The sequence below is a fragment of the Nothoprocta perdicaria genome, unplaced genomic scaffold, assembly GCF_003342845.1.
Source record: "Nothoprocta perdicaria isolate Ctin4 unplaced genomic scaffold, notPer1 scaffold_185, whole genome shotgun sequence".
Taxonomy (NCBI): domain Eukaryota; kingdom Metazoa; phylum Chordata; class Aves; order Tinamiformes; family Tinamidae; genus Nothoprocta; species Nothoprocta perdicaria.
This window is the reverse complement of record NW_020455038.1, coordinates 809,346-831,492: the sequence shown is the minus strand read 5'-3', so window position 1 is coordinate 831,492 and position 22,147 is coordinate 809,346. Positions and strand designations below refer to the sequence as shown.

Genomic DNA, 22,147 nt, shown 5'->3' with positions numbered 1-22,147 from the left:
GGCGGCGGCGTTGGCGTTCGCGCGGCTGCGGGCGGCGCTGGGCGCGCTGGGCGTCACCGCCGAGGAGCAGCAGGCCGTGTGGCGCGTGGCGGCCGCCATCTACCACCTGGGTGCCGCGGGCGCCTGCAGAGGTAAGCGACAGCCGGCCCCCGTGCCGCCGCGCTCCCGTTCGCTCCCGTTCGCTCCCGCTCACTCCCATTCACTCCCACTTGCTCCCCTTCTCCCCTTGTTCGCTCCCATTCGCTCCCTTTCGCTCCCACTTGCTCCCGTTCACTCCCGTTAGCTTGCTCCTGTTCGCTCCCATTCACTCCCACTTGCTCCTGTTTGCTCCTGTTCGTTCCTGTTTGCTCCCGTTCACTCCCGCTCGCTCCCATTCACTCCCATTTGCTCCCATTCACTCCTGTTCCCTCCTGTTCACTCCTGCTCACTCCCGTTCCCTCCCATTCACTCCTGTTCACTCCCATTTGCTCCTGCTCGCTCCCATTCTCCCCTCGTTTGTTCCCGCTCGCTCCTGTTCGCTCCCGTCCGCTCCCATTCACTCCCGCTCGCTCCTGTTCGCTCCCATCCGCTCCCATTCACTCCTGCTCGCTCCCGTTCGCTCCTGTCCCCTCCCATTCACTCCCGTTCGCTCCCGGCGCTCGCAGAGGACGGAGCAGCGCGTCCCCGCGCGCTCCGGAGCGCCGGGAAGGGCGGCCCTGCCGCCTCCGTCCGCGCTGCCGCCGCCGCCGCCCTGCTCACCCTGCCAAGGGGCCTTTCAGGCCGCGGCGATTCCTCTCTTCCCATGAGTGTCCAATGCAGTAACTGAATTATAATAGCATGGGGCCGAGGAAAGATTGTATTTATAAAGACTTTATTAATACAGTCTCACAGAAATTGCCTTATCCCTTATAAATTATTTTAAGCTGCGCTCTAACCCATTTTAGAGACAGCCACATTGATTTACACACTTCGGTTTACGAGGGCTGCATAAAGCCTGCTATAAACTAAGGCACAGACATTTATAAATGCCTCTGCAATGTGTCATAACACATCTTAAGGTAATTTATGCCATTAATCATTTATTAATTATTTTAAAAGGGTGCGTGCTGCCCTCATTCCAAGTGTGTTGTCTCCTTCTCCCTGTCTGGCTCTTCCTTCCTCCAAGCCATCTCCCCTAATGCCCTTCCAGCTTCCCAAGGATGTTCTGCCATCCCAGGCCAACACGCTGCAATACGGCTCCTGTTGGCTTCTGAATGCACTCGTATAATAACCGGAGCTGATTTCAGCCTGTGTGGACGTGTGTGGTGACCTTTCGGCAGGGCTCGCTGTGCCTGCGCCCTGTGCGGCGGCTCAGGTCAACTGGGTGCCGGACTGGAGGAGTCTCGTGGCTATTATTTCAGTGGATGGGGCTTGGGGGCTGCCGTGGGTGCAGGATTAACAAGCAGAGCATGTCTCGGCCGCGCTCGCTCCCGCATCGATTCCCCCATCATGTGTCAACAAAAGGGGAGGAATGAAAGGAAGTGCGGATGAAAAATGGATCAAAGCTGCGTGGAGCAAAAGTCTCAGTGGGGGCGATGACTCTTTTAATGTGGTTAAACCTGTCTCCCGATAGCCATCTCTTCCCTTCCCCTTTTATAAACTTTGAAGTTCAAAATCCTCCTTGAAATCTCACCAAAGGAGGCTCTATGGCTGCTTTTTCCCATGCATTCAAGGCGCCTGGCCGGCGTCGCAGCCCCTGCTGCTGTAATCCCGGCCGCAGAGGCCCCCACTGCCTTTAAATCTATCTGTTTTTTTCTGCTGCTGATTGCTATCGTCTTGTCACATACTCTGCTTGCCTGGGAATAAAGCAGGAGGGACTGGCACTGTCTCTCTGAGAGTGGAAAACAAGTTTGTAGCTAGAAAAACAACAAGGGAAAAAGGTTGAATTTGAAAAGCCTGCCCTGTTCTGGTGTCAGCGCTTATCACTGTCTTTGAAAGCAGTTCTCTTTGTGAGAAAGCAGCCTGCCATCGGAGGCCAGCAGGGCAGCGGAGCTACCCATTCACCTAAGTGCTTTCAGGCCCTCGGTGCACAGCAGAATATCACCTGTTTTCATTTATTCATTAGCTCCTTAACTGGGAGGGAGGTGCGGGGTCAGCTGGGAGCTTGCTGCCAAATGGGCTGTTGTGCATTGCCTGAGAGTGGGATGCTGGTGTCACCGGGATGCTGGTGTCACTGGCTGGGCACTGCTGGTATGGCTGTATTGTGGTGCCACTGGTGTCACTGGGCTATGGGACCACTGGTATCACTGTATTGTGGTGCTGCTGGTGTCACCGGCCGTGGCACCGCTGGTACCGCTGTATTGTGGTGCTACTGGTATCACAGGCCATGGTGCTGTGGCACTGCTGGCACCGCTGTGCTTAGCCCTGCATTACCAGGGCTAAATGCCGGGTGAGAGGCAGGATCTGGCGCCCTTGGTGACAGGCTGTGGTGCTGCCTTCCCTGCCATGTTTCGGCTCTGCAGGTGGGTGTTGAGATCCGCGCGGCGGGGTTGATGCCGAGCCTGCTGTGCCCTTTGCCACGCTGCAGCCTGGCTCTGCTGCAGCCTGTCTTGGTGATTTGGGGCCTCCCAAGGGCCACGCAACCTTTGGGATGGGGGCAAAGCAGAGAAGCAGGTCCCGGAGCTGGAGGGGGACACTGGTCCTGGTGCTCCCGAGGGTCTCGCAACGTGCGGCACTGTGTGGGATGTGGGAGACAACCCCCCTGGAACAGCCCCTTGAGCTTTCTGGGATGGGATTTCCAGATGGACTCGAAGCCGTTTAGCCAAGTCCTGAGATGGGGATGCCCTCAGATGGGGAAAGGGAGCTCACCAGGCAGGTGCCAAGCAGGGCCAGGGCTGCAGGGACTCCCTGCACCTCGGCAGAGCTGGCAGAAACCCCTAACCCACCTTAAAACCGCCTTTTTACAGCCTCTGAGGTGTAGGGACCTTTCCGTAATTGATGTGGAAATGGCACTTTGTTCTTAATTCCACCAAAACCCAATGCCCATATTTATCCTAATGTTTCATTACTGCCTGTTGCTAAAAGGGTGCGGGAACAGCGATCCATAATTAGCACTGACTCAGAGTTTCCCTTTTACGATGAATATATCTGTCCCTGGGGTGGTCATAGTTGCAGAGGGAAAAACAAGCGGGTAGAGCTCGGCACGGCGCGGGGGATGTAGCTGAGATGCCGAGAGCAGCCCGAGCGCAGAGCCTTGCTCTGCTCTTTCCTCTTTCCTCCCGCCTTCCCCCGGCCCCTTGCTACGTTTCCCAACGCCTGCCCGCAGCGTTCGGGCTTTGCTGGCAGGTATCCCTGTGCCGGGGCGGCGGGGAGCCCGGCGCTGCCGGGATAGCAGCGCGGCACCGCTGCGGTTCGGGAGCCCCGGCTCTGCTGAGCGTCGCTGCAGAGGGCAGGCCGGGCTGTGCCCAGCGAGAGGCTCCCGCCGCGCCCGGCAGCAGCCCTGCGCTCTGTCAGAGCCTGCTGCGCAGCAGTGCCAGTGCTTCCTTGCAGCTGCCTTGGCACCAGGTGTTGCTTCTCTGCATGTATTTCAGCTGGAGCTGGAGGTATCTGCCTCGCGCTTCAGTTCCCAGGCAGGAGAACTCAGGCCAGGAAGGCGGTAAGCTGGGTTTAAGGAACCCATGAGGAGCAAGGCGTTGTGTTCCTGCCCACTTTGGCAAATGGACATCTGTCTGTCCTTGAAAGGGCTCAGGAACCTGTTAGGAACGAGGTGTGTTGGGCTTTGTGCTTTGTGCATGGCCAGGGCTGGGCCGGGCACGGAGCGGGCTGTCCGGCTTGGGACTGACCTTGATTCCCCTTAGCGTGGACTTGTAGGATTGTTCCCGCTGTCTCTGGTCCGGGCGGGCGGGCTCTGCACCCAGCGAGTTATGGCACTATCTGTTCAGGGCTCTGACATCTTTATTACAGACAGTTGGGAAATGCAGCCAGAGTGGCAGATTTCTTTAATCATGCTATTACCCAGCTCTTCGCTTTGTTATATATAGGCCTTAATATGTCATTCATCAGACAATGGGTCAACAGAGAATAGACTGGAGAATTTAGTGCAAGACAAATAAATTAGCCATTGGAGCCAGAGGGAACCTCCTCTCTTTCCATTCCCCACCCAGGGTAATAAAGAGGGACAAATGGCTTCTTTATTTGTGCCATTAGCAGCACAAATGACAAAGGAAGCGAAAGCAAAGGGACAAGCAGAGCAGGAGACGCAGGGACGGTGCAGAGCCCTGAGACACTGGTAGGCAGGGCCGGGGGTCCCTGCTCCGCAGGCTGCTGGGCCACACAGATCCCTAGGAGCTCCAGTAGCTCCCTGCCCTGCTGGGCTGCTCCTCGTGCCCTTGGGCTGGTGGAAGGTCCCTGCACGGATATGGGCAGAGCTGGTGGAAGGTCCCTGCACGGACACCGGTGCAAGGTCCCTGCACGGGCAGAGCGCGTTTCCCTGCCGCCCCACAGCAACCCAGTCCGCTGCCCGGGTGGCACCGCAGGCCGCCTGGGAGCCGGCAGGGCTGGCGAGGCTGTCGGCCCCGCGCTGCCCCGTTCCCTGGAGCGCGGCCGACGCAGCGGCATCGACGCCCTGCAGCTGCGGGACAGGGATCGCCTGCTGCTGACGCCAGGTTTTCATATGGCCTCTCTTAAATATTAACTGTGCCAAAGCAATTACCTTTTAGGTGTCGAGGCTGGCGTGTTTTACACTGGTCAGGTTACACTGAGCGGCCGCACGCTGCTGCCGCTGCCGCTATTTATATTTTATGGGGTGTGAAACGCTGCTTGGCCTCGCTCGCCCCGGCGGCACTGGGGCACCTGGGAGGGCAGCGAGAGGCGTTTGCGGGGCCGGGCCTGGGACCCGTCCAGCCCTACAGGGCTCAGCAGCTGGGGAGCAGCTCCGGGAAGAGCCCCGTGCAACCCCCCAGCACAGGCAGCGTTTCAGGACTGTTTGTGCTGATGGGAGTCCGTGCGCAGCTCCCCGCTTGGAAAGGTGCCCCAGGGCTGGTGCTGGAAGCTGGCGAGCACTGAGGTGCAGGATACGGCTGCCTCCCGCTCGATCCTTGCCCATCGCGGGCGGCTTCTTGCTTTATTTTCTGGGCTCACCTTTGCTGCGGACCCAGGGCTGGCTCCTTGTGCGGCACCCGGGGTTCGCACTCGCGCCGCCTTAGCTCCCGCTCGCTGCGTCGCCGCTCCTGCTTTCGGGCCAGCTGGCTGCCTCCGGAGCCTCTTTCATGCCCGGGTCCCTAAAAGGATTTATCCGGCGGATTGTCTCCCTATTGATTTTAATCATTAAGCTGGAATCACTCTGCTGGATGTAAATAACTTCCTTTGGAAGTGCATGTCGGCTCTGTTGGTGGAGGGCGCACGAGCAAGGCGGCTCTCGGGGTTACAGGGACAGCAGGTGCTGGTGAGTCTGAGCGCGGGGAGCCTGGATTTTAAGGGCTTGAGTTGTAATCCCATCAGCTTCCATAAACACATCTGCTAGTTCTGTCCACTGAAGCTTCCGAAATAGGCAGAAAATGGCATTTGTGCTTTGCTCCTGCACCCAGCCCAGCCACAGGCTCTCTCACCACGCGTCCCGTGGGTGCTGCGCCCAGCAGGATGCCATGAAGGACCAAGAAGTGCACGGTTCCTGACGTGCCGGAGCCTGCGGGTCGCGCGGAGCTCAGAGCAGCGGAGCTCCCACGCCTGGCCTGGCCCCGGCGCCTGCGAACCCGGGCGCTGTCAGCCAGCGTGGGCTGGGATTTCACATCGAGACGGATCTCATTAAAACCTGTCCAAGGAGCTGCTAATTAATAAGAGGTCTCCGTGGCCAGCACGGCCACGTTGGCCCAGGGGGATGTGTCCTTCCCAGGGCACGTCTAGGTGGGCTGGAGAGCTGCCCCTCGTGCCCAGGCTGCGCTGCAGCGGGTGCCGGGCGGCCGTCCCCTGCACCGTCTCCTCTCTCCCCTCCGCAGTGGGCAGGAAGCAGTTCATGAAGATGGAGTGGGCGGCGCGCGCGGCCGAGGCGCTGGGCTGCGAGCTCGAGGAGCTCACCACCGCCGTCTTCAAGCACCACCTCAAGCAGATCATCGAGCAGGTCACGGCGCGCGGCGCCCGCCCGGCCCCGGCCGACGAGGCGCCTCCAGGTACCGGCGTTTGCTTTCCTTGCGGTGCATGCGGGACCACGGTGCTCGGCACCGCTCCTGAGTGGGAAAGTCTGGTGCTTCTGGACGTGCCAGGGCTGCCATGGCAGCATGGGGACACGTCGGGTAGGGTGAGCGGCATCAACGAGCAGCTGGGGAAATTGCAAATATTGGGCGCTCCTAAGCAGAACGCAGAGGCCGCTTGGCTTAGGGCACAAGAGTATTTTGCTGGCCGCTGCTGTCTGGCAGCGAGAGCAGTTCACAGGGAGCACCAACCTAATCCAATGCGCACGCTTTTTTGTCCCCTCCTTTGTGACAGTATTTTTCTTTGCAAATCTGTTTCCCCTCGCGTGCGTTTGCAGCCAGGACTCGTGGCTCCCAGCGCGTGCTGCAGCCCGGCCGCGGTGATGGAGGGCGCAGGGAGGTTGCCTGTTCCCTAGCAACCGGCGGGATTTCGGGGAAAGAGAGAGCGGGAAGGGCTTGGAGAGCTCCCCCAGGAAAGGAAGAGGAAGGGCCAAAAGGGAAAAAAGAGGCAGCACAAGGGCCGCTGTCAGGGAGCTTCCTTGCAGGAGGCTGGAGCTCTGCCGCGCACACGGTGCCGTGGGCTGCACGCTGCCGACCCGGGGCAAGCTGCACTTTGATGCATGGAGCTAATTTGCAGCTGCAGATCCAGCACGTGCCGGGGGAGCATAGCAGATACTGCCCAGCTTTATGGGCAGCCTTTCCCTGCCAGACTAGACCTCGGTGACTGAATTACAGCCGGCCTGCTGCAGGCTATGCTGATAAAAGCAAGAACTTGCAGCCCTGGCCCTTAATACAGCAAAGATTTATTTCTTAAATATAAATTAGGCCAGCAGCACTAGAGGAGCTGGAAATACACACCTGGGTATTTATTGCTGGTGTAACTGGAGTTATGTAGCATCTGGCAGGCAGAGATGAGGAGCAGCGCGGGTTGCCTTGCCTGGAGAGCCAGGGAGACGGCGGCGCGGGCCGTGCTCCGCGGGGGAATGACCTTGTCTCTGCCTGCTCTTCTCATTCTTGGCTAGGGCCGAAGATGACGGGCGCGGAGTGCGTGGCGGGCATGGCCGCGGGCCTCTACGAGGAGCTCTTCGCTGCCGTCGTCTCCCTCATCAACAGGTACGGGCGCTGCGGGGCTCTGTGCACCTGAAAGGAGGCAGCTTGGTGACGGTCGCTGCTCGTGTGTCCTTCTGGCCCGAGCCAAGAGCGGCCGTGACGGGGAGCTCCCTGGGGAGATGCATCCAGTGGGCAGCACTGCCCGCTTTGGCCAGTCCCCCCGTGCCAGGTCGCTGCTTCTCTCCTGGTGCCTTCATGGAGGGAGGAAGGCTGAGCTATTGGAGCTTCGATGCCGTCCCCAGTGTGCAGGGATGGCACCGTGTCCCTTGGGCTGCCCTGCTTCCCAGCCCAGTGCAAGCCTGGCTTTTCTGAAGGTGGAGGCTTTTGCTGCAGCGAGACACGGCCGCAGCCTCCTGGCCTCACCTGCTCTTGGCCAGGAGCCTTCCTGGCTCCTCGGGAGCCAAGGCATCCCTGGCCATGGGATGCCCGTGGTGTTGGCAGCCGATTAGCACCTTCTCTGCTGCAGCACACACCTCCGTCAGCTGCTGCTGCTCTGGAGACACTTCCACTAATCTCATTTCCCAGGAGGTAGCACAGTAAGTGTAAATACCGAGCAGCTGAAATCAGAGCATTGCAGCGCCGAGAGATGCAGCTTGTTTACTTATTAATAATAGATGTGACTTTGCAGATTGAAATCAAGGTTACCAGCATGTACAGAGCAACCATCCAGCCGGGGATTCCCGTGGTGAGCCAGGCAGAGCCTTGCTAGGAATGGCTTCTTGATAAAAGCCTGATTGCAAGAGAGGATCAAACTATCAAAAACCAGAGGCTCTGGCCCCAGAGATGCTTTATCAGTCTGTGTGTGTCCTGTTGACCGCGGACTGGTGAAGCTCAGCAAGTCCTGCTTTTCCCTGGCGTTGCAGCAGCACGTCCTTGTTCTCCTTCCTAACTCAAGAGTCAGGACAGGAGGGGTATCCTCTGTGGTCGGGTACCTGGTCAACTGGTGCAAATCTGGAATTATCTACCCAAGTGGAGTAATTTAATAGTGGGCTAAGAGAGGAATCAGGCTCCCAAACCGTTTAATTTTCTTAACTCTGGTTCACAACTCAAATCCTCAAAGTCAGCATCCACATGAAATCTGGTGATTGGAAATACTCCATGTCATTGTCCCAGGTTTATTTTAGCCTGCACTTGCGTACTCTCTATTTCGACTCATGGCAAGCAGCTTTCAAAGGGGAATTACTGTAAGGTCTCAGCAACAGCAGAAGAGCAAAATATTGCTGGTTCTTTTGAATAACAGCATTAGCTCAGAAGATATGTCCCATGTCCTATCTTCCCTCTAAAGCTTGCTTTGCTTTTCCTGGTTTTATTTTCCAAGGCGACCTACCAAATCCTTTTAACCGTTGCAACAGAAATTGTGTCGGTCCAAGTGAAAACAGATGTTTCAATGCAGTCAGGAAAATGTTATTTTCCTCAGTGAGCTGATAATGATTGTGAACACGAATCGTTTTCAGCTTCTGCAGTGCCAGAACGTCACACGCGCTGGTGCTGCTGCAGGAACGTGCTGATAGGAAATTCTCCAAGCAGTTCCTGAGTACATTTTTGTTTCTTCATTCAACCTTGCGCTTTCAGAGTCTTTAAGCAGCCCCTGAACACGCTGCTGTTCCTCCCTTCAACCTTGCACTTCCATCGGGGTGCAGGGACCCTCAGTGGCCTGTTCTATACAGGAGAAATGCATCCTCCCGCTGGTGCCATGCAAGGGCTGCCTGCTGGAGGGGGCGGTGGGAGGTGCCCAGAAGCTCTGCAGCCCGTGGGCCGCTCCAGAAATGCAGGTTTAATTCCCAGGGATGTGCCAGGTTGTGCTTCCCCGCTGCCCTGCAGCGCTGGGAATGGCTGCAAGCAACATTTTAAGAATTGTGAGCAGCATCTCTCCTGCTCCCAGGGACCAGCTTGATGCCTCTTCCCCAGATAATGCCTGTTACTCTCAGCAATTCCAATGATAGACTTGGACAAGAACTAAAGATTGGCAGTTTTCTCCTGCACAAGCGCCATATACATCATGGTCCTACAATTTGTGTTTTGCAAAATCCTCTCGTCATCAATGGTGGCATCACATGCTGGTTTAGCCACTTTTCAAATCAACTGTTCTGTTGAACCTAATGCATCTGGATTAAGATTTAGGATTATAAATAAGTAGAGTGTCAAGACAAGAACAAGTGTGGAAGGGGCCACATCTCATCCTCTCATTAACAAAGCATTCGTTAAGCCAGGCTGGAACAGCCTGTGCCAGACTGGCTGTTCTAGGCTGGGAGAAAGCACCAGGCTTGAGTAGATGGATGAAGATGTGGGTGAAAATCAGGCTGCAAGGGGCAAGAGAAGAGAAGGTGCTCTGTGGCTGCGGGTGCTGCAGGACCGGAGACGTGGGCAGGAGGTGGCCGGAGGGTGGAAGGTGCCGGGACGGTGCTCGGCGGCTGCGTGGAGCTGCCCCCGCTCTGCACAGCAGCTCCCCTTGTGATGTTTCCCCAGGTCCTTCTCGTCCCAGCACCTCTCCATGGCCTCCATCGCGGTGCTGGACACCCCCGGCTTCCACAACCCGCGGCACGAGGGCGCGGAGCGAGCGGCCACCTTCGAGGAGCTTTGCCACAACTACGTGCACGAGCGGCTGCAGGGCCTCTTCTACGAGAGGACGTTTGTCTCCGAAATGGAGCGCTACAAGGAGGTGAGGGCAGCTTCCCGGGAGCTGGGGCTGCGCTCCCGCCCGGGCCACGGCCGGAACGTCCCTCGTGCCCCCAGAGGCACGAGCCTTCTGTGTGGCTTCACAGCCCTCGTCCCCTGCGGCTGCGGCCCGATAACTCCACGGAGCAGCTTGAATGGGAGGGTGTTGGGAGGTGCTGCGGTCTGGAGCCAAGTTCCCTGCTGCCCCAGGCCTCTTGGACCAGCATCTTTCCTTGCATGCTAGAAAGGCCGGGCTGCTCTGGGCCTCTTTTGTTCAGGCGAGCTTTCCCAGCTCCGAAAGCTTTGGGCCCTCCTGCTCACGCAGCTGAACCCTTGCTAGGTTTGTGCAGGTGCTTGATAGAGAATAAATAGCAAAATGGTAAATTACTGCAGCAATAAACTGCTATAAAATTCTATAAACAGACATAAGCTTATTAGGCATTATTAAGCATACTTTAATACTGCTACTTTTGGAAAAGCAGTTGAATCTACGTGGCTTAACGTTCCCCCAGCCCAAGCCACGTAAGTGCCCGTGTGCCTCTCGGCAGCGGTGGATACGCTGCTGATATGCACAGTGGAGCCGCTGCCGCTCCTGCCCTGCAGTCGGAGCCCACGTGGGAGCCTCGGAGCCCACGTAGTGTCCTCGGAGCCCCGCAGCGCCCAGAGCCGGGCAGCGCAGCCCTCAACCTGCGCCGCTGCTTTTAGATAGCGGAATTTAACAAAAACAGCAGGGAGCCCTCGAGCTGCAAATTAAATAATTGATTATTTTCTTGATGCTTTCTTGTTAAGTCTTCAGCTGTTATTTTTTTTCATCCGTCTCCATTATTTATGCCAGCTGTCTGGCACACGCGGGAGCACTGCCGGAGCCCTGCGAGCGCGGCGGTGCTGACAGTGCTCCTGCCCTGCCGTCGCTCCAGAGCCGTCCCGCCGGGAACACCGCTCGCTCCGCGGCATCCCGCGAGGCAGAGCGGGCTGCGGGCGGCAGCGCCTCCTCCTTCCCCCCTTTGCACGTGCCTCTCCTTTTGGATTTCACGTGTCAGACCGTGACTGAAGTGAACGTTTAACTAATGTTTTCCAGGAAAATGTTGAGGTGTCTTTTGATCTTCCAGAGCTCTCTCCAAGGGCCACGCTGTCTGTCGTCGATCTGAACCCATCACAGGTAATCTGTGCTGATAATCAGAGGGTAATTTGCTGCTCTGCCCATGCTAGAAGCACTGGCACTTCATAGGCACCTTTCCCCCTCGCAGAGGAGCGAGGATTTCCTGAGGCAGAGGGAGATGTCGTGATGTCTTGTGATCCCTCGTGATGCGCTTGGCATGAGCAGAGCAGCTTCTAGGGTGTTAGAGAGACGGGTACAGCATTGCCTGGGATCTTCTTGGTGTTTTAAAGCACCTTTTAGTGCTGGTGAAGGTGTAGAGAGCCCCTGGGATGAGGTCTGCGTGTCCTAGGATGTGCAGCCAAGTCGTTGCCGCCCCAGCCTGTGTCTCCAAAGCTCTGTTCGTCCTGTTGGGAGGTGCCGGGCTCCAGGCACGGCTCCCAGCCTCTCCTCTCTGCCCGGGGAGGCGGCGCGGCCGCGCTGTGCTCAGCGCCAGGACGTGCTGTGCTCTTTGATGCTGTGGGTTTTGGCTGGCTGCCCAAGTCCAGCTTGTCTCCTGCAGGTGGCTGAAGAGCCACTGCTGAACTGTGAGATGTGCACCCGGGTTGGGCCCGGACTGGTGACCTGGAAATGAGGAATCCCTTATCCTGGTGGCAGCCGGAGCCCGGCTCCGCAGCTGCCCTTTCCCTGGGAACTGCATGACAGCAGCGGGGACACGGCCGGCGTGCAGAGCGGTGACGGTGCCAGCAGCGTGCGGATGTGGCAGCTGTCAGCCGGGATCACGGGAAAGGCACTAGACTTCCCAAGGGATCCCAAGCAGACAATAGCTGGTGGTTGGTCTGCTGGTCGCAGGGTAAATGGCCCACCAGGAAGGCCCTTTGGTCTCGCTGCTCTGCGAGGTGCTCTGCACTGCACGTTTACACGTCCCTCTGGTCAAACCTGGCAGCCCCTTCCATCCTGGGCACCCTTTGCAGCCCGGCAGCAGAGCCGGAACCGACTTGGCTCTGCAGGGCAGTGTTGTGCCGAGGGCGATAACGGAGCAGCGCAGGCCGGGAGGCTTCCCCGAGTCCGGTGTGGCTTGTCCGGGCAGGAGGAGGGCTGGGCAGAGCTGCCTCCCTTCCCCGTGGCCGCGCAGGACGGAGCTCGTGCCCTGCCTGCCCCTCTCGAGCCCTGAGCACCTTTTCCGTCGCCAGCCACAGGCTCTGCCCGGGAGCCCAGCAGCCGGGCCCCGCGGGCTGCTCTGGATCCTGGACGAGGAGGTGCTAGTTCAAGGCTCTGGGGACGGCGCTGCCTTCGACCGCTTCTGCTCCTACTTTGCCAAGACAGGAGCTGACTTGGAGGGTAAGGGGCACACGGGGCAGCTCGGCGGCTCCCTGCGCTTTCTGGCTGCTGTGCAGGGCCAGGAGGAGCGAGCCCAGGATAACCCTTTGGATGCAACCCCTGCAGAGCTCCCTGTACCTGCAGCCACACGGCTCCTGCCCCATAAGCTCCTCTTGCTGCTGTGCTGCTCTTACAGATGATCGCTACGTGCGCAAGTGCGAGCAGGAGCTGCACTTCGAGATCCTCCACCAGCTAGGCACAGACCCTGTCCGCTACGACTTCACTGGCTGGCTCAACAAAGCCAAGCTCAACTTGGCTGCACAAAATGCCATCAAAGTCCTGCAGCAGTCCAAGGTGTACGTATGAGGGCCCTAGAAACCTTGCAAGTTGCCCACCAAGGGCAACTTCCCCGCAGCGACCGCTCGCGCTCGCACTGCTGCGCTAGAAGCCTTGCAAGCTAAATTGGAATTGAAATGCAATCAAGCTGCTATCGGCATCTTCACGTCCACCGTAAATTTAACCTTCTGTTTAATGACTTTCAGCTCATGTTGTTTGGGCTTCAGTTGAGGGAAGTTTTAATAACCACAAACAGCTCGGTGCCCAGGGCAGGGATAAGCAGCAGAGTGAAAGGTGCCTCTGCACCCTCTGATCCTGCGGGCCATGGGCTCTTGCTGCTGGTGGGTCTGGGCTGGCCTTGCAGGGAGGCCATAATGTCTTGCTTCCCCTTCAGAGGACTGTTAAACTCATGGCCAAGAGGGTTTCCCAGGCCCTGGCAGCTGCAGCTCTGTCATCCTTGTCTCTGTGCTTCACTCCCGACAGGAAGGCGCTGAGGGACCTGTTCCTGCCCCGGTCCAGAGCGCCCCTGGCTTGCCGCTCCGTGGCGGGGCTGGAGGGGCACTCCCAGCCGGCCCTGCAGCGCATCGGCTGCGTCAGGAAGACCTTCGCCAACAGCTTTGCTGCCGTGAGGAGGAAATCCGTGTGTGCCCAGCTCAGGCTGCAGGCGGTGAGCGCCCCGAGCAGGTTGTGTGTGCCCGGCCGCGCGGGGTGCGACCCGGTGGAACAGCCCAGCATGCGAGTTACGTGCCAGGCTCCTGGTGGTAATTACACTAGTGGTAATTAGGTGCCCAAGTCCTCCTGAGAGGACAGGCCATGGTCTCTGCAGACTGATCTGCCAGGTCTCCTGCAGGTCCTGGGTCTCCCTGACAGAGCGCATGGGCAAAAGCGTCTGCAGGAACACACCCACTTGTTGGGTTTTCCTAACCGATTTTCCTGTCAATGTAAAGAAAGGTTCAGCTTGGCATCTGTGACTTGCCTCTCAGCCTCACACCTGCAGCAGAAGCTGCGATTCCCGGTTATGCAGTTGAATTTCTAGTGCTCTGAGAATTGCTCCTTTTCACCCATTAAATCCCCAGGCGGGCAGAGCAAGCTGGCCAGTCCGCCCCTTGTGCGACCCCGTTCCCCCATCCACCCCTGTGCGCGTCCCCTTCCCCGCTCCCTCCAGCGCTGATGCCTTTGCCGGTGTCCGGCTCTCTGGCAGGACGCGCTCGTAAACCTGCTCAGGAGATGCCAGCTGCACTTCATCCACTGCCTGGTTCCGCGGGACGGAGCCGGGGCGGCTGCGGCGCCTGATGGGGAGCCGCGGCTGGACGTGCCGGTGCTGCGAGCGCAGCTGGCGGGCGCCCAGCTGCTGGACGCCGTGCGCCTCTACCGCGCGGGTGAGCACGAGCGCACGGCGCGGGACCTGCCGCTGCCTCGGGACGCGCCGTGCCCGGCCCGAGCGGGAGCGATGTGCTCTGCTCCGGCGGGACCCGCAGCCCGCGCCCCCCTGAGCCATTCCTGCCCTCCCGCTGTGCGCAGGGTATGCGGATCGCCTGCCCCTCGCGCAGTTCCGGCGCCGCTTCCAGGTGCTGGCGCCGGAGGTGATGAGGAAGCACACGTCCGCCTACGAGGTGCCCGACGAGAGCAAGGTATGGCCGGGGCTGCCGTGCTCCCTGCGGGAGCTCTCCGAGCCCTCCTGGCCCGGTCGAGACTGTGCAATTAGGAGCAGTCGCTGGAGCGATCACACAGCCCTGCTCCGGCAGCCGTGGGTGTGTGTGGTGCTGGCCGTCCTCTCTCCTGCACTGCTGCTGGAGTATCTTCCCACCTCCAAGCCTGCCTATTTTTTGGTGGGACAAATTGGTTACTGCAGGACAGTGAGGCCCAGGGGTCTGCAGAGTCCTCCTGTCTGTCCAGACACAGAGCTGGCAGCACTGGTACTAGTGCCCAGGAGCTGCACATCTTACAGGGCTGGCGATGGGCCTGCGTCGCTGCTGCCTTTGGAAAGAAACCATGTAGGAACCGTGAGGCATCTCCGCTTTGTGCTCTGGCATCATGCGCTGCAGCCATATAATTCATTGCCAGCGTATAAAGCATCCTCTTTTCCTCCTATTTCCTCTTATCTAAAGCAGGGGATTAACCCCTGGAGAAGAGTAGCTGCTGCTTTCGTGTACTTTTCCCCATGTGCTGCTGGGGTTGGGGTCCGGGTACACTCCACAACCCCGTGCATGGTGGAGGAGGCTCTGGGCAGCAGGGGCAGCTTGGCATCCTGCTCGTCCTCGCTCTTCCCACGCGGGGCTGCGAGCAGGGGGAGCGGAGCCCCACGCGAGCCCAGCCTGCTCCCAGGATAACGCAAGACTCTGCTTTTAGTGCCCCTCGGGACTGCGCAACCAGCGCTCCCTGCGTGGGCTGCGTTTGCCAGCCTTACTGCACCAGGGAGAGGCCTTGGAGAAATCGCCTGGAAATGGAGCCTGCTATTGCTTCTTTTTAATCCTTAAAAGCAAACAGTTTTGGAATTCCTGCTTGCTCCGAGCGGGCGGATGCCAGGGCTCTCCGGTGCTGCCAGCCTCGCAGGGCCGTGTTTGCAGGGCAGGGTTGCACACGCTGTGTCACTGAGCTCCTTTTACATGCCCGTCCCTTGCCCCATCGAAGCTGGGATCTGGCAATTCCCATGGAGCATCCCTCGCGTGACAGGGCTCCAAGGCATCTCCTCGCCTTGCGCAGACCCTCCAGATTGGCAGAGCTCAGGAACGAGGGAGAAGGTTTTATTTACTTGCCGGTTTTGTTTGTTTGTGAATAAACGGGCAGCGGAGAGCGGGGAGGCCAGCGCGGCGCCCGGCACGGCCGCTGCGGAAGCTGATAAGCGCCTGGGTGGGAAGAGCCGGGAGGAGAGGAATTAAACAGGGCCCCGTGCGCCGCGGTGCAAAGCGCCAGCCCGTGTGCGCCAGCGCAGTTAAGACCTCGGGATATAATAAGACGAGTTTGACAGTTGGAAAAGGTCAATATTGTTATTAAACGCTGTAGGAAGAGAGAGGGGGCCCCGTCAGCAGCATGTAAGCAGGAGATTTGAAAGATCCCATCCTCCCTGCAGCTCGTCGTCACACGACTTCTGCAGCAGAAGGCTGCTTTGCTGGAGCCGCGGCGGGTTTGCGGTCGGCCGCAGGGCAGGGATGGGGCTCGGGATGGCCCGGCAGCGCCCTGGGACATGCACCGGGAGCATCCCCCTGTCCTGCACCTGCACATCCCCTTCCCTGCCCCTCCGGAGCCCAAAGGGATCAGCAACAAGCCCTTTCTGACTGGTGCTCGTGGCTGAGAAGCTGCTTTGGAGGCTCCTGGCCACGCTAATTCACAGATACAAACAGCCATTTGTTTTCATTTTGTGCTCTAAAAATCTCGGATTTGGAGAAATCATCTACAACAACTTGCTGGAAACTGAATTGTGTCCTTTTTTCCCACCTTTAGTAAACAAGTATCTTGGGAATGTACGAAGTAGTGGAGTGTACTTGTCAGCGTAACGCATTTTCCAAGAAAAATAGTAGCTGCTGGGCTAATATTTTGTTTAGTAGCATGTCTCAGGAGATCTACCAATATCTTTAAGGGTTCTCAGTGATATTTCTGTAATAAATCCCGGACTGGAGAAGTGCACATGGACCACGGTTTCATTGCAAGCCTGAGAAGAGCTAAGCTTAATGAAAGCTCAGCTCGGGTGCGGGACCCTGAGCAGATCCGGGGCCTCTCCTCCAAAGAGCGCTGCCATGCACAGACGGGCTGCAGTTACTGTAGCTGGAAATCAAGTCTGAGCTGGAAGCGCTGGAGGATATTTTGGTTGGTTGGTATTTGCTATAGCGATAATATTATTGCTCGCACTCCCAAATTAAATGAAAAATTGAGGAAAAAAGTATTTCTCTTGGCATTTCCCAAGTCTGATCTGGGTCCGGAGCGGTATAAGCGGTATAAGTCTGTGTCACACCTTGCTGTGCTCCCTCTCCGCAGGCCATAGAAGAGCTCTTCCAGGCGCTGGATCTAGAGAAGAAAAGCATTGCGGTGGGACGCAGCCAGGTACGGGCGCTCAGACGTGCCCCTCTCCGCAGCCCTCGGTGTGTGTGGCCACCGTGGTCCCTGGCCAGGCACTGCCAGCCCTCCCGGGCTGCCTGCACGAGGAGAAGCATCTCCGGTGCTGCCGGGCTTTGCCCGGGGGACCAAAACCTCAGTGGGAACTGAGGAGGAGGTTCCCAGTTCCCATTTGCAAGCATTACCCTAGGTAAACTACATACCTAATCACCGAAATCCAGCTCCTACTGGCAGTTAAGTACCTAATTACCTTTGATTTCCCACTGAACTAAATGGGGCTTAGGAAGCTCGTGGTCTTTAATGGATTGGGGTTAAAAGGCTGCTGGTGCGGATGCAATAGTTGTCACAGCAACAAAATATGAACTTAAAAGTAATAAGCTCAAAGAGAAATTAATTTTGTATGCATGCTTGCATTTAGCTCCTGGAGTCTATAAAGACGGAATTCATGGAGCAGTTCTGCAAAGCAGCATAACTTTCTTTCATCCTGCGTACTGCAGTTTGCAATTATCTCTTCTATGAAACTCTTGTACTTAATCAATAGTGCGATAGCAGCTCCAGCCACATCTTGTTATATAGGAGTTAGTTTTGCCATCACTTTGAGCATTGATTTTGTACTAGCTTCTAAAACTCACTGGCTTGTGAAGTTAATACAGGCATTAATGAAACAATCAAATAGGTGGCGAAGCAATCATAGCATTATCTCAAGAAAGTGAGTTTCCCTGGAATTGTGCTTTGATTCAATTTGCCATCTTTAAAATGCAGCTCTTTAAGTATGCCACGGGGTTCATAAACATAATTTATCATTTATTAAAGCTGAATTATGCAAATGATGTGCAATATTTGGGAGCGATTGGTCCACATCCCAAGGGCTTCAGCAGGCAGCGCCCGAGACACATCTTACATTCGCAGAGATCGATAGCGGGCTAAATTCACCGGCATTAGCAATCTCTGTTGTTTATGGCATCTTTATGGCAAGTTCAGCTGGAGAAAATGATGTGGTTAATTTTGTTCTTCCCATTGTAAACCAGCCTGCATTTTCCATTGCTGTTACCTGGGGTGTGCACGCTGCTGGCAAGGCCTTTGCAGGCAGAGGGAGCAGCGTGGTCTTTGCAGAGGGGAGGAGATGCGCAGTGGCCCATGGAAGATGTTTCAAGGATGTTCAACTTATTGTTAATTAATGATGCTTATGTCAAAAGGGAAGGGGAGAGCAGAGGCAGGGCCACTGTGAGCACAGTGAAAAGACGGGGGATGTTTAGCACTGAAGTCCTCATGAACCTGGTGGGGACAGGGCTGCTGGCACCTCTGCAGGGCCGTGTTTGGCTCTGTGCTGGTGGCTCAGGACATTGGGGAGGGCTGGGGACAGACTGGTGGTGACTTTGGTGTCTTGGCTGGACAGATGCTGGCGACAGACTCTGTTTGAGGGTCACTAACTGCCTCTGCTTGCTGCTAGGTTTTCCTGAAGCCGGGCGTCATCTCCAGGCTGGAGAAGCAGCGCAACAAGCTGATATCCCCGAAAGTGGTCCTCCTGCAGGCAGCTTGCAAGGGCTTCCTCAGCCGGCAGAAGTTCAAGAAGCTGAAGGTATCTGTCCCTCGGGTCACGAATTCCCAGCGCTTGCTGTAAGCTCTGACTGGTAGCGCAGAGCCCCATGCACCGTGTGGAGCAGGTTGGTGACCCTGGCCCATGAGCTGCTGGTGGCCGCAGCGTGTCGTGCAGCTTGTCCCTCGCGATGCCGCTCCCTCCGCTTGCTGCCGGCTCCAGCACGGCCCTTCCCAGCGGTAGCAGCTGAGCAGCCAGGCTGGCCCTGCCCCGCCGCGGGCCGAGGCTGCGCCTGCTGCCCCTGCCAGCTGCCTCTCCTTGCAGATTCAGTGCCTCGCCGTTCGGTGCATCCAGAAGAACCTGGCGGTCTACCAGGTGGTGCGGCACTGGCCCTGGTGGCAGCTGATGAGCCGTGTGCGGCCCATGCTCAGCATCCATGTGGCCGAAGATCAGCTCCGTGCCAAAGAAGTACGTACTGAGGGATGGGGTGGGATGGGATGGGGTGGCATGGGGTTGGATGCTTTTGGGGCCCTGCTTAGTAGACTAGTCAAGTTGGAAGCACCTTCTACCAAGGGAAAGGTTATGCTGGCTATCCAGAAGTCTCTATGTTCTTAGCACTGCATTTTTTTGCCCTGAGTAACATGTCCTGTAGAGATGCAAAGGGAGAAACAACACCCTTCCTTCCCTGGAGGGGCGGTTGCAGGTGTCCCATAGTCCAGCCGCATTCCAGGGACGTGGCTGTCCTGGTGTCCTGTCGTTTGGGTCCTGACATCGAGCCCCTTGCTGCCTGTCCCCACATGGGTCTTTGGGATGACGGAGCGGATGAGCAAGCCAAGTCCATCCTTGATGTAAGGGACTCTGCTCTGGAATGTCATCAGAGTTGTGCTTGCTTCTACCAGGGCTGAAATTGGTGATGGGAGACTCTTTAGTGGGTGGAAAGCCACCTCTCAGCCTTTCTTGCAGCGTGTGACCCTTGCCAAATTCCTGGCCCATCTTCTCTGGCTTTCTTGCTCCTCCTCTTGCTTTAGTGAAGTTTTAACGAGATGTTTTTAGCCTGGTTCAGACAAAGTGAAAGCCGGCCAAGCGTGCCTTTCCCTCTCCAGAACTGCCTTGGCTCCCCACCTCTTGGCCTCTGCTTTTATCACCTCCCTGCACACTCTGCTTGTGCTCGCTGCTGGACATCAAAGCAGGCCAGCCCTGCAGCCAGGCGCTCTCTTTGCACCAGCCTTTGCAGTGAGGCTGCTGAAGGAAATCACAGAGCCCACGTGCCTGCGCCGCCGCTCTCTGATAGCCCGCCAGCCTCGCGAGGAGCACTTGATGAGCAAAGTTCAGACGCTTGGATGCTCATCTCCAGCTTCTGAGGCTTGCTTCTCTCTCGGTGCTCTGTACATACACCAAAGCTGACATTCCCTCCAACGAAATTCTTGTCAGGAGTTAGAGTCCTAGCAATTTGTGGTGAGAAGCCTTCAAATCTGCCTGGTAAATTTTTTTAATAAGGCAGTTATGTCTCTCCCAGTTACTTTTAACAGAAAACAATGTATTCATAAATAAACCGAGGATATTGGAGCCCTCAAAATCTTTTTCTTTTTCTTGCAATTTTGCCCAGGAGGAGCTGGCAGCGCTGAGAAGAAAGCTGGAGAAATCAGAGCAGTCATGCAGTGAGCTCAGGCAGAACACGGAAAAGCTGGAGAGCAAGGTGAGGGCAGGGAGCTGCCCCGCAGCACGCCCGGGTCCCCGCGAGCCCCGGGACGATGGCTAAGGACGGCGATGAAGGACTCCAGTGGGACCCAGCGGCCGCGCCGGGTGCGGGAAGGGCTGTGCGTGCCCATGGGGCTGCCCTGCAGCACGGCCCTTCCTCGGCAGAGCAGCGAGCGCGGAGCGGGCGGCCGCGCGGCCCCTGCACGTGCCTCAGTGCTCCCTCGCCAGCTGCCGCTTGTTTTTCCTCACCGGAGAAGGGTCCTTACCCGCTGATTAATTTTCTCAGGTCGCGGGCGTGAGCTGTGCCCGTGTGGGAAGCCGGCAGCTCTCTGCCGCTCTCGGCCCTGTGTCTCGGGGTGCAATCATCGTTTGCTGCTTGTCGCTGCTGGAGCTGCGCGGCGGTTGTTTCTTTTTAAGGCCTTTCGTGGCCTGGCCCTGCAGCCCGAGCCTGGGGAGAGCTCACACTGCAGCGCGTGATTGCGCGGGGGAGTGTGGAGCAGGAGGGAGCCCCAGGCGGCTGGGCTGCCAGCAGGACCCGTGTCTTCCGAGGCTGGTTCTGCGGGAGCTGAGTCTGTGCCTTGGGACCAGTGTCCCTGCGGCACACCCGAGAGGGGTCCTGGCCTGGGAAACGGGGTGACATCCCCAGAGATAACCTTGTTTGTCCCCAGGAATCCTTGGGGGCTTTGACACTCCATGCACCCACCCGCATCCTGTGTGTGGCCCCGATCCAAATCCCGTGCTCCCGCCGCATCCCGGCCCGTGTGCTCCGGGTGCCGCAGGAGGGAGCCGGGCCGGCCCTGCCCCGGCTTGCCGTGCTGCTGGGGCATTGCAGCACCATGCGGCCGCTTCTCCCGACAAGGACACTAATGAGAATAGGAAATTAGATACGAATGCATCACACTCTCATTACACTCTCCACACTGCAATCTTGGCGACCTCCGCAGACCCCCACGTGGCTTGGTTTGATGGAACGAGTGCCAGTAATGAGGAGAGAGCGGCAGTGAAGGCAGCCGGCCTTTCCCCGGGTGCCCTGTGTGACCCACGCGAGCGGGGACAGTGAAGTGGCAGCGAGGGGGCTCCGGCTCGGGAGGCGCTGGCGCTGCCATCCAGCTGCTCCTCGGAAAGGACCCGGAGGCTCGTGCAGCACTTTGTGTGTCTCGGGTCACTGTGGGTGCCTCGGCTTGCGCACGATTGCAGGGAGGAAAGGGAGGAGAGGGGATCGTTTAGCATCAGCAGGCGAAACGCTGAGGTTGCTCTGAGGACCCTGGCATATGGGCTCCATCTCTGACTGCAGCTCTGATCCTGGCAGGAGCAGCCGAGCTGGACAGGTGGCATCAGAAGCAGGAGAAGAACCATTTCAGGGCTGCATGCTTCCCTCTTGGGGCTGTTTTTCTGGGTGTTTCATAGGTGTAAGGACTGGTTCCAAGATGCTGGCACTGCTCCCCCTGCTACCCCTCATGGGGATGGACCAACTCGGCCCCCTTGCAAAAAGCGCAATTAATTCTTGGATTAATAATTCACTTCTCCATTCATTTGCTTTTTGTTTGGAATGAAATTTCATGCTAATCAGGCAGAGGAGCACGGGGGCCTCGCCAGCCCTGATTGCAGCACGCGGCGGGCTGTGTGGCGCGGGCTGTGCGGGTGCGTGCGGCCGCCGGGGGCCGCAGGGTCCCTGTCCCTGTGCCCTGGCACGCGGCGCGCGCAGACGTCGGTCACAGGGAGCCCCGGGGCCTCAGCCCAGCCTCACCTGCGGTGCCGCCTCCGCACGCAGATCATCGACCTGAGCGCGGAGCTGGCGGACGAGCGCTACAAGGGCGATGCCGCGTGCCAGGCGCTGGACGGGGAGCGGGCCGAGCGGCTGCGGGCCGCGCGCCAGCTGCAGGAGCTGCAGGTAGGGAGCGCGATGCCGCGCGCCCCGCGAGCACCGGTGCCCTCGGCCACTGCTTCCCTCCTCCTTGCTTTTATTGCCAGAGCAAACACGAGCAAGTGCAGAAGAAACTGGAGTCAGTGGAGAAGCAGCTGGAAGAAGCGCAGCAGCTGGTCCAGCTGCGCGAGATGAAGCTGAGCGGCTCCGGTGGAGGTAGGGGCATGTGCAGGGTGCTTAAACCCATGCTGAGCACTAACGAGATGAGGAGGCTGCTGAGGGGACAAGGAGGAAGGTTTTGCTCCTCCAGCACTGCCTGGGGTGGGGAGCACCGTGGG

At 58.0% G+C, this 22,147-nt stretch overlaps 1 protein-coding gene across 1 annotated transcript in view; it reads left to right on the top strand.

Moving 5' to 3' along the window:
• MYO18B (myosin XVIIIB) overlaps positions 1-22,147 on the top strand; it is a 54,695-nt gene that overhangs the window by 11,125 nt on the left and 21,423 nt on the right. The window contains exons 12-27 of the mRNA XM_026036706.1: positions 4-131; positions 5,952-6,122; positions 7,166-7,256; positions 9,720-9,912; positions 10,987-11,067; positions 12,198-12,345; positions 12,521-12,680; positions 13,144-13,327; positions 13,862-14,039; positions 14,182-14,291; positions 16,633-16,698; positions 18,161-18,289; positions 18,572-18,715; positions 19,854-19,943; positions 21,717-21,836; positions 21,917-22,025. Coding sequence (XP_025892491.1) covers positions 4-131; positions 5,952-6,122; positions 7,166-7,256; positions 9,720-9,912; positions 10,987-11,067; positions 12,198-12,345; positions 12,521-12,680; positions 13,144-13,327; positions 13,862-14,039; positions 14,182-14,291; positions 16,633-16,698; positions 18,161-18,289; positions 18,572-18,715; positions 19,854-19,943; positions 21,717-21,836; positions 21,917-22,025 — 2,102 coding nt within the window. The remainder of the gene's footprint in view (positions 1-3; positions 132-5,951; positions 6,123-7,165; positions 7,257-9,719; positions 9,913-10,986; positions 11,068-12,197; positions 12,346-12,520; positions 12,681-13,143; positions 13,328-13,861; positions 14,040-14,181; positions 14,292-16,632; positions 16,699-18,160; positions 18,290-18,571; positions 18,716-19,853; positions 19,944-21,716; positions 21,837-21,916; positions 22,026-22,147) is intronic.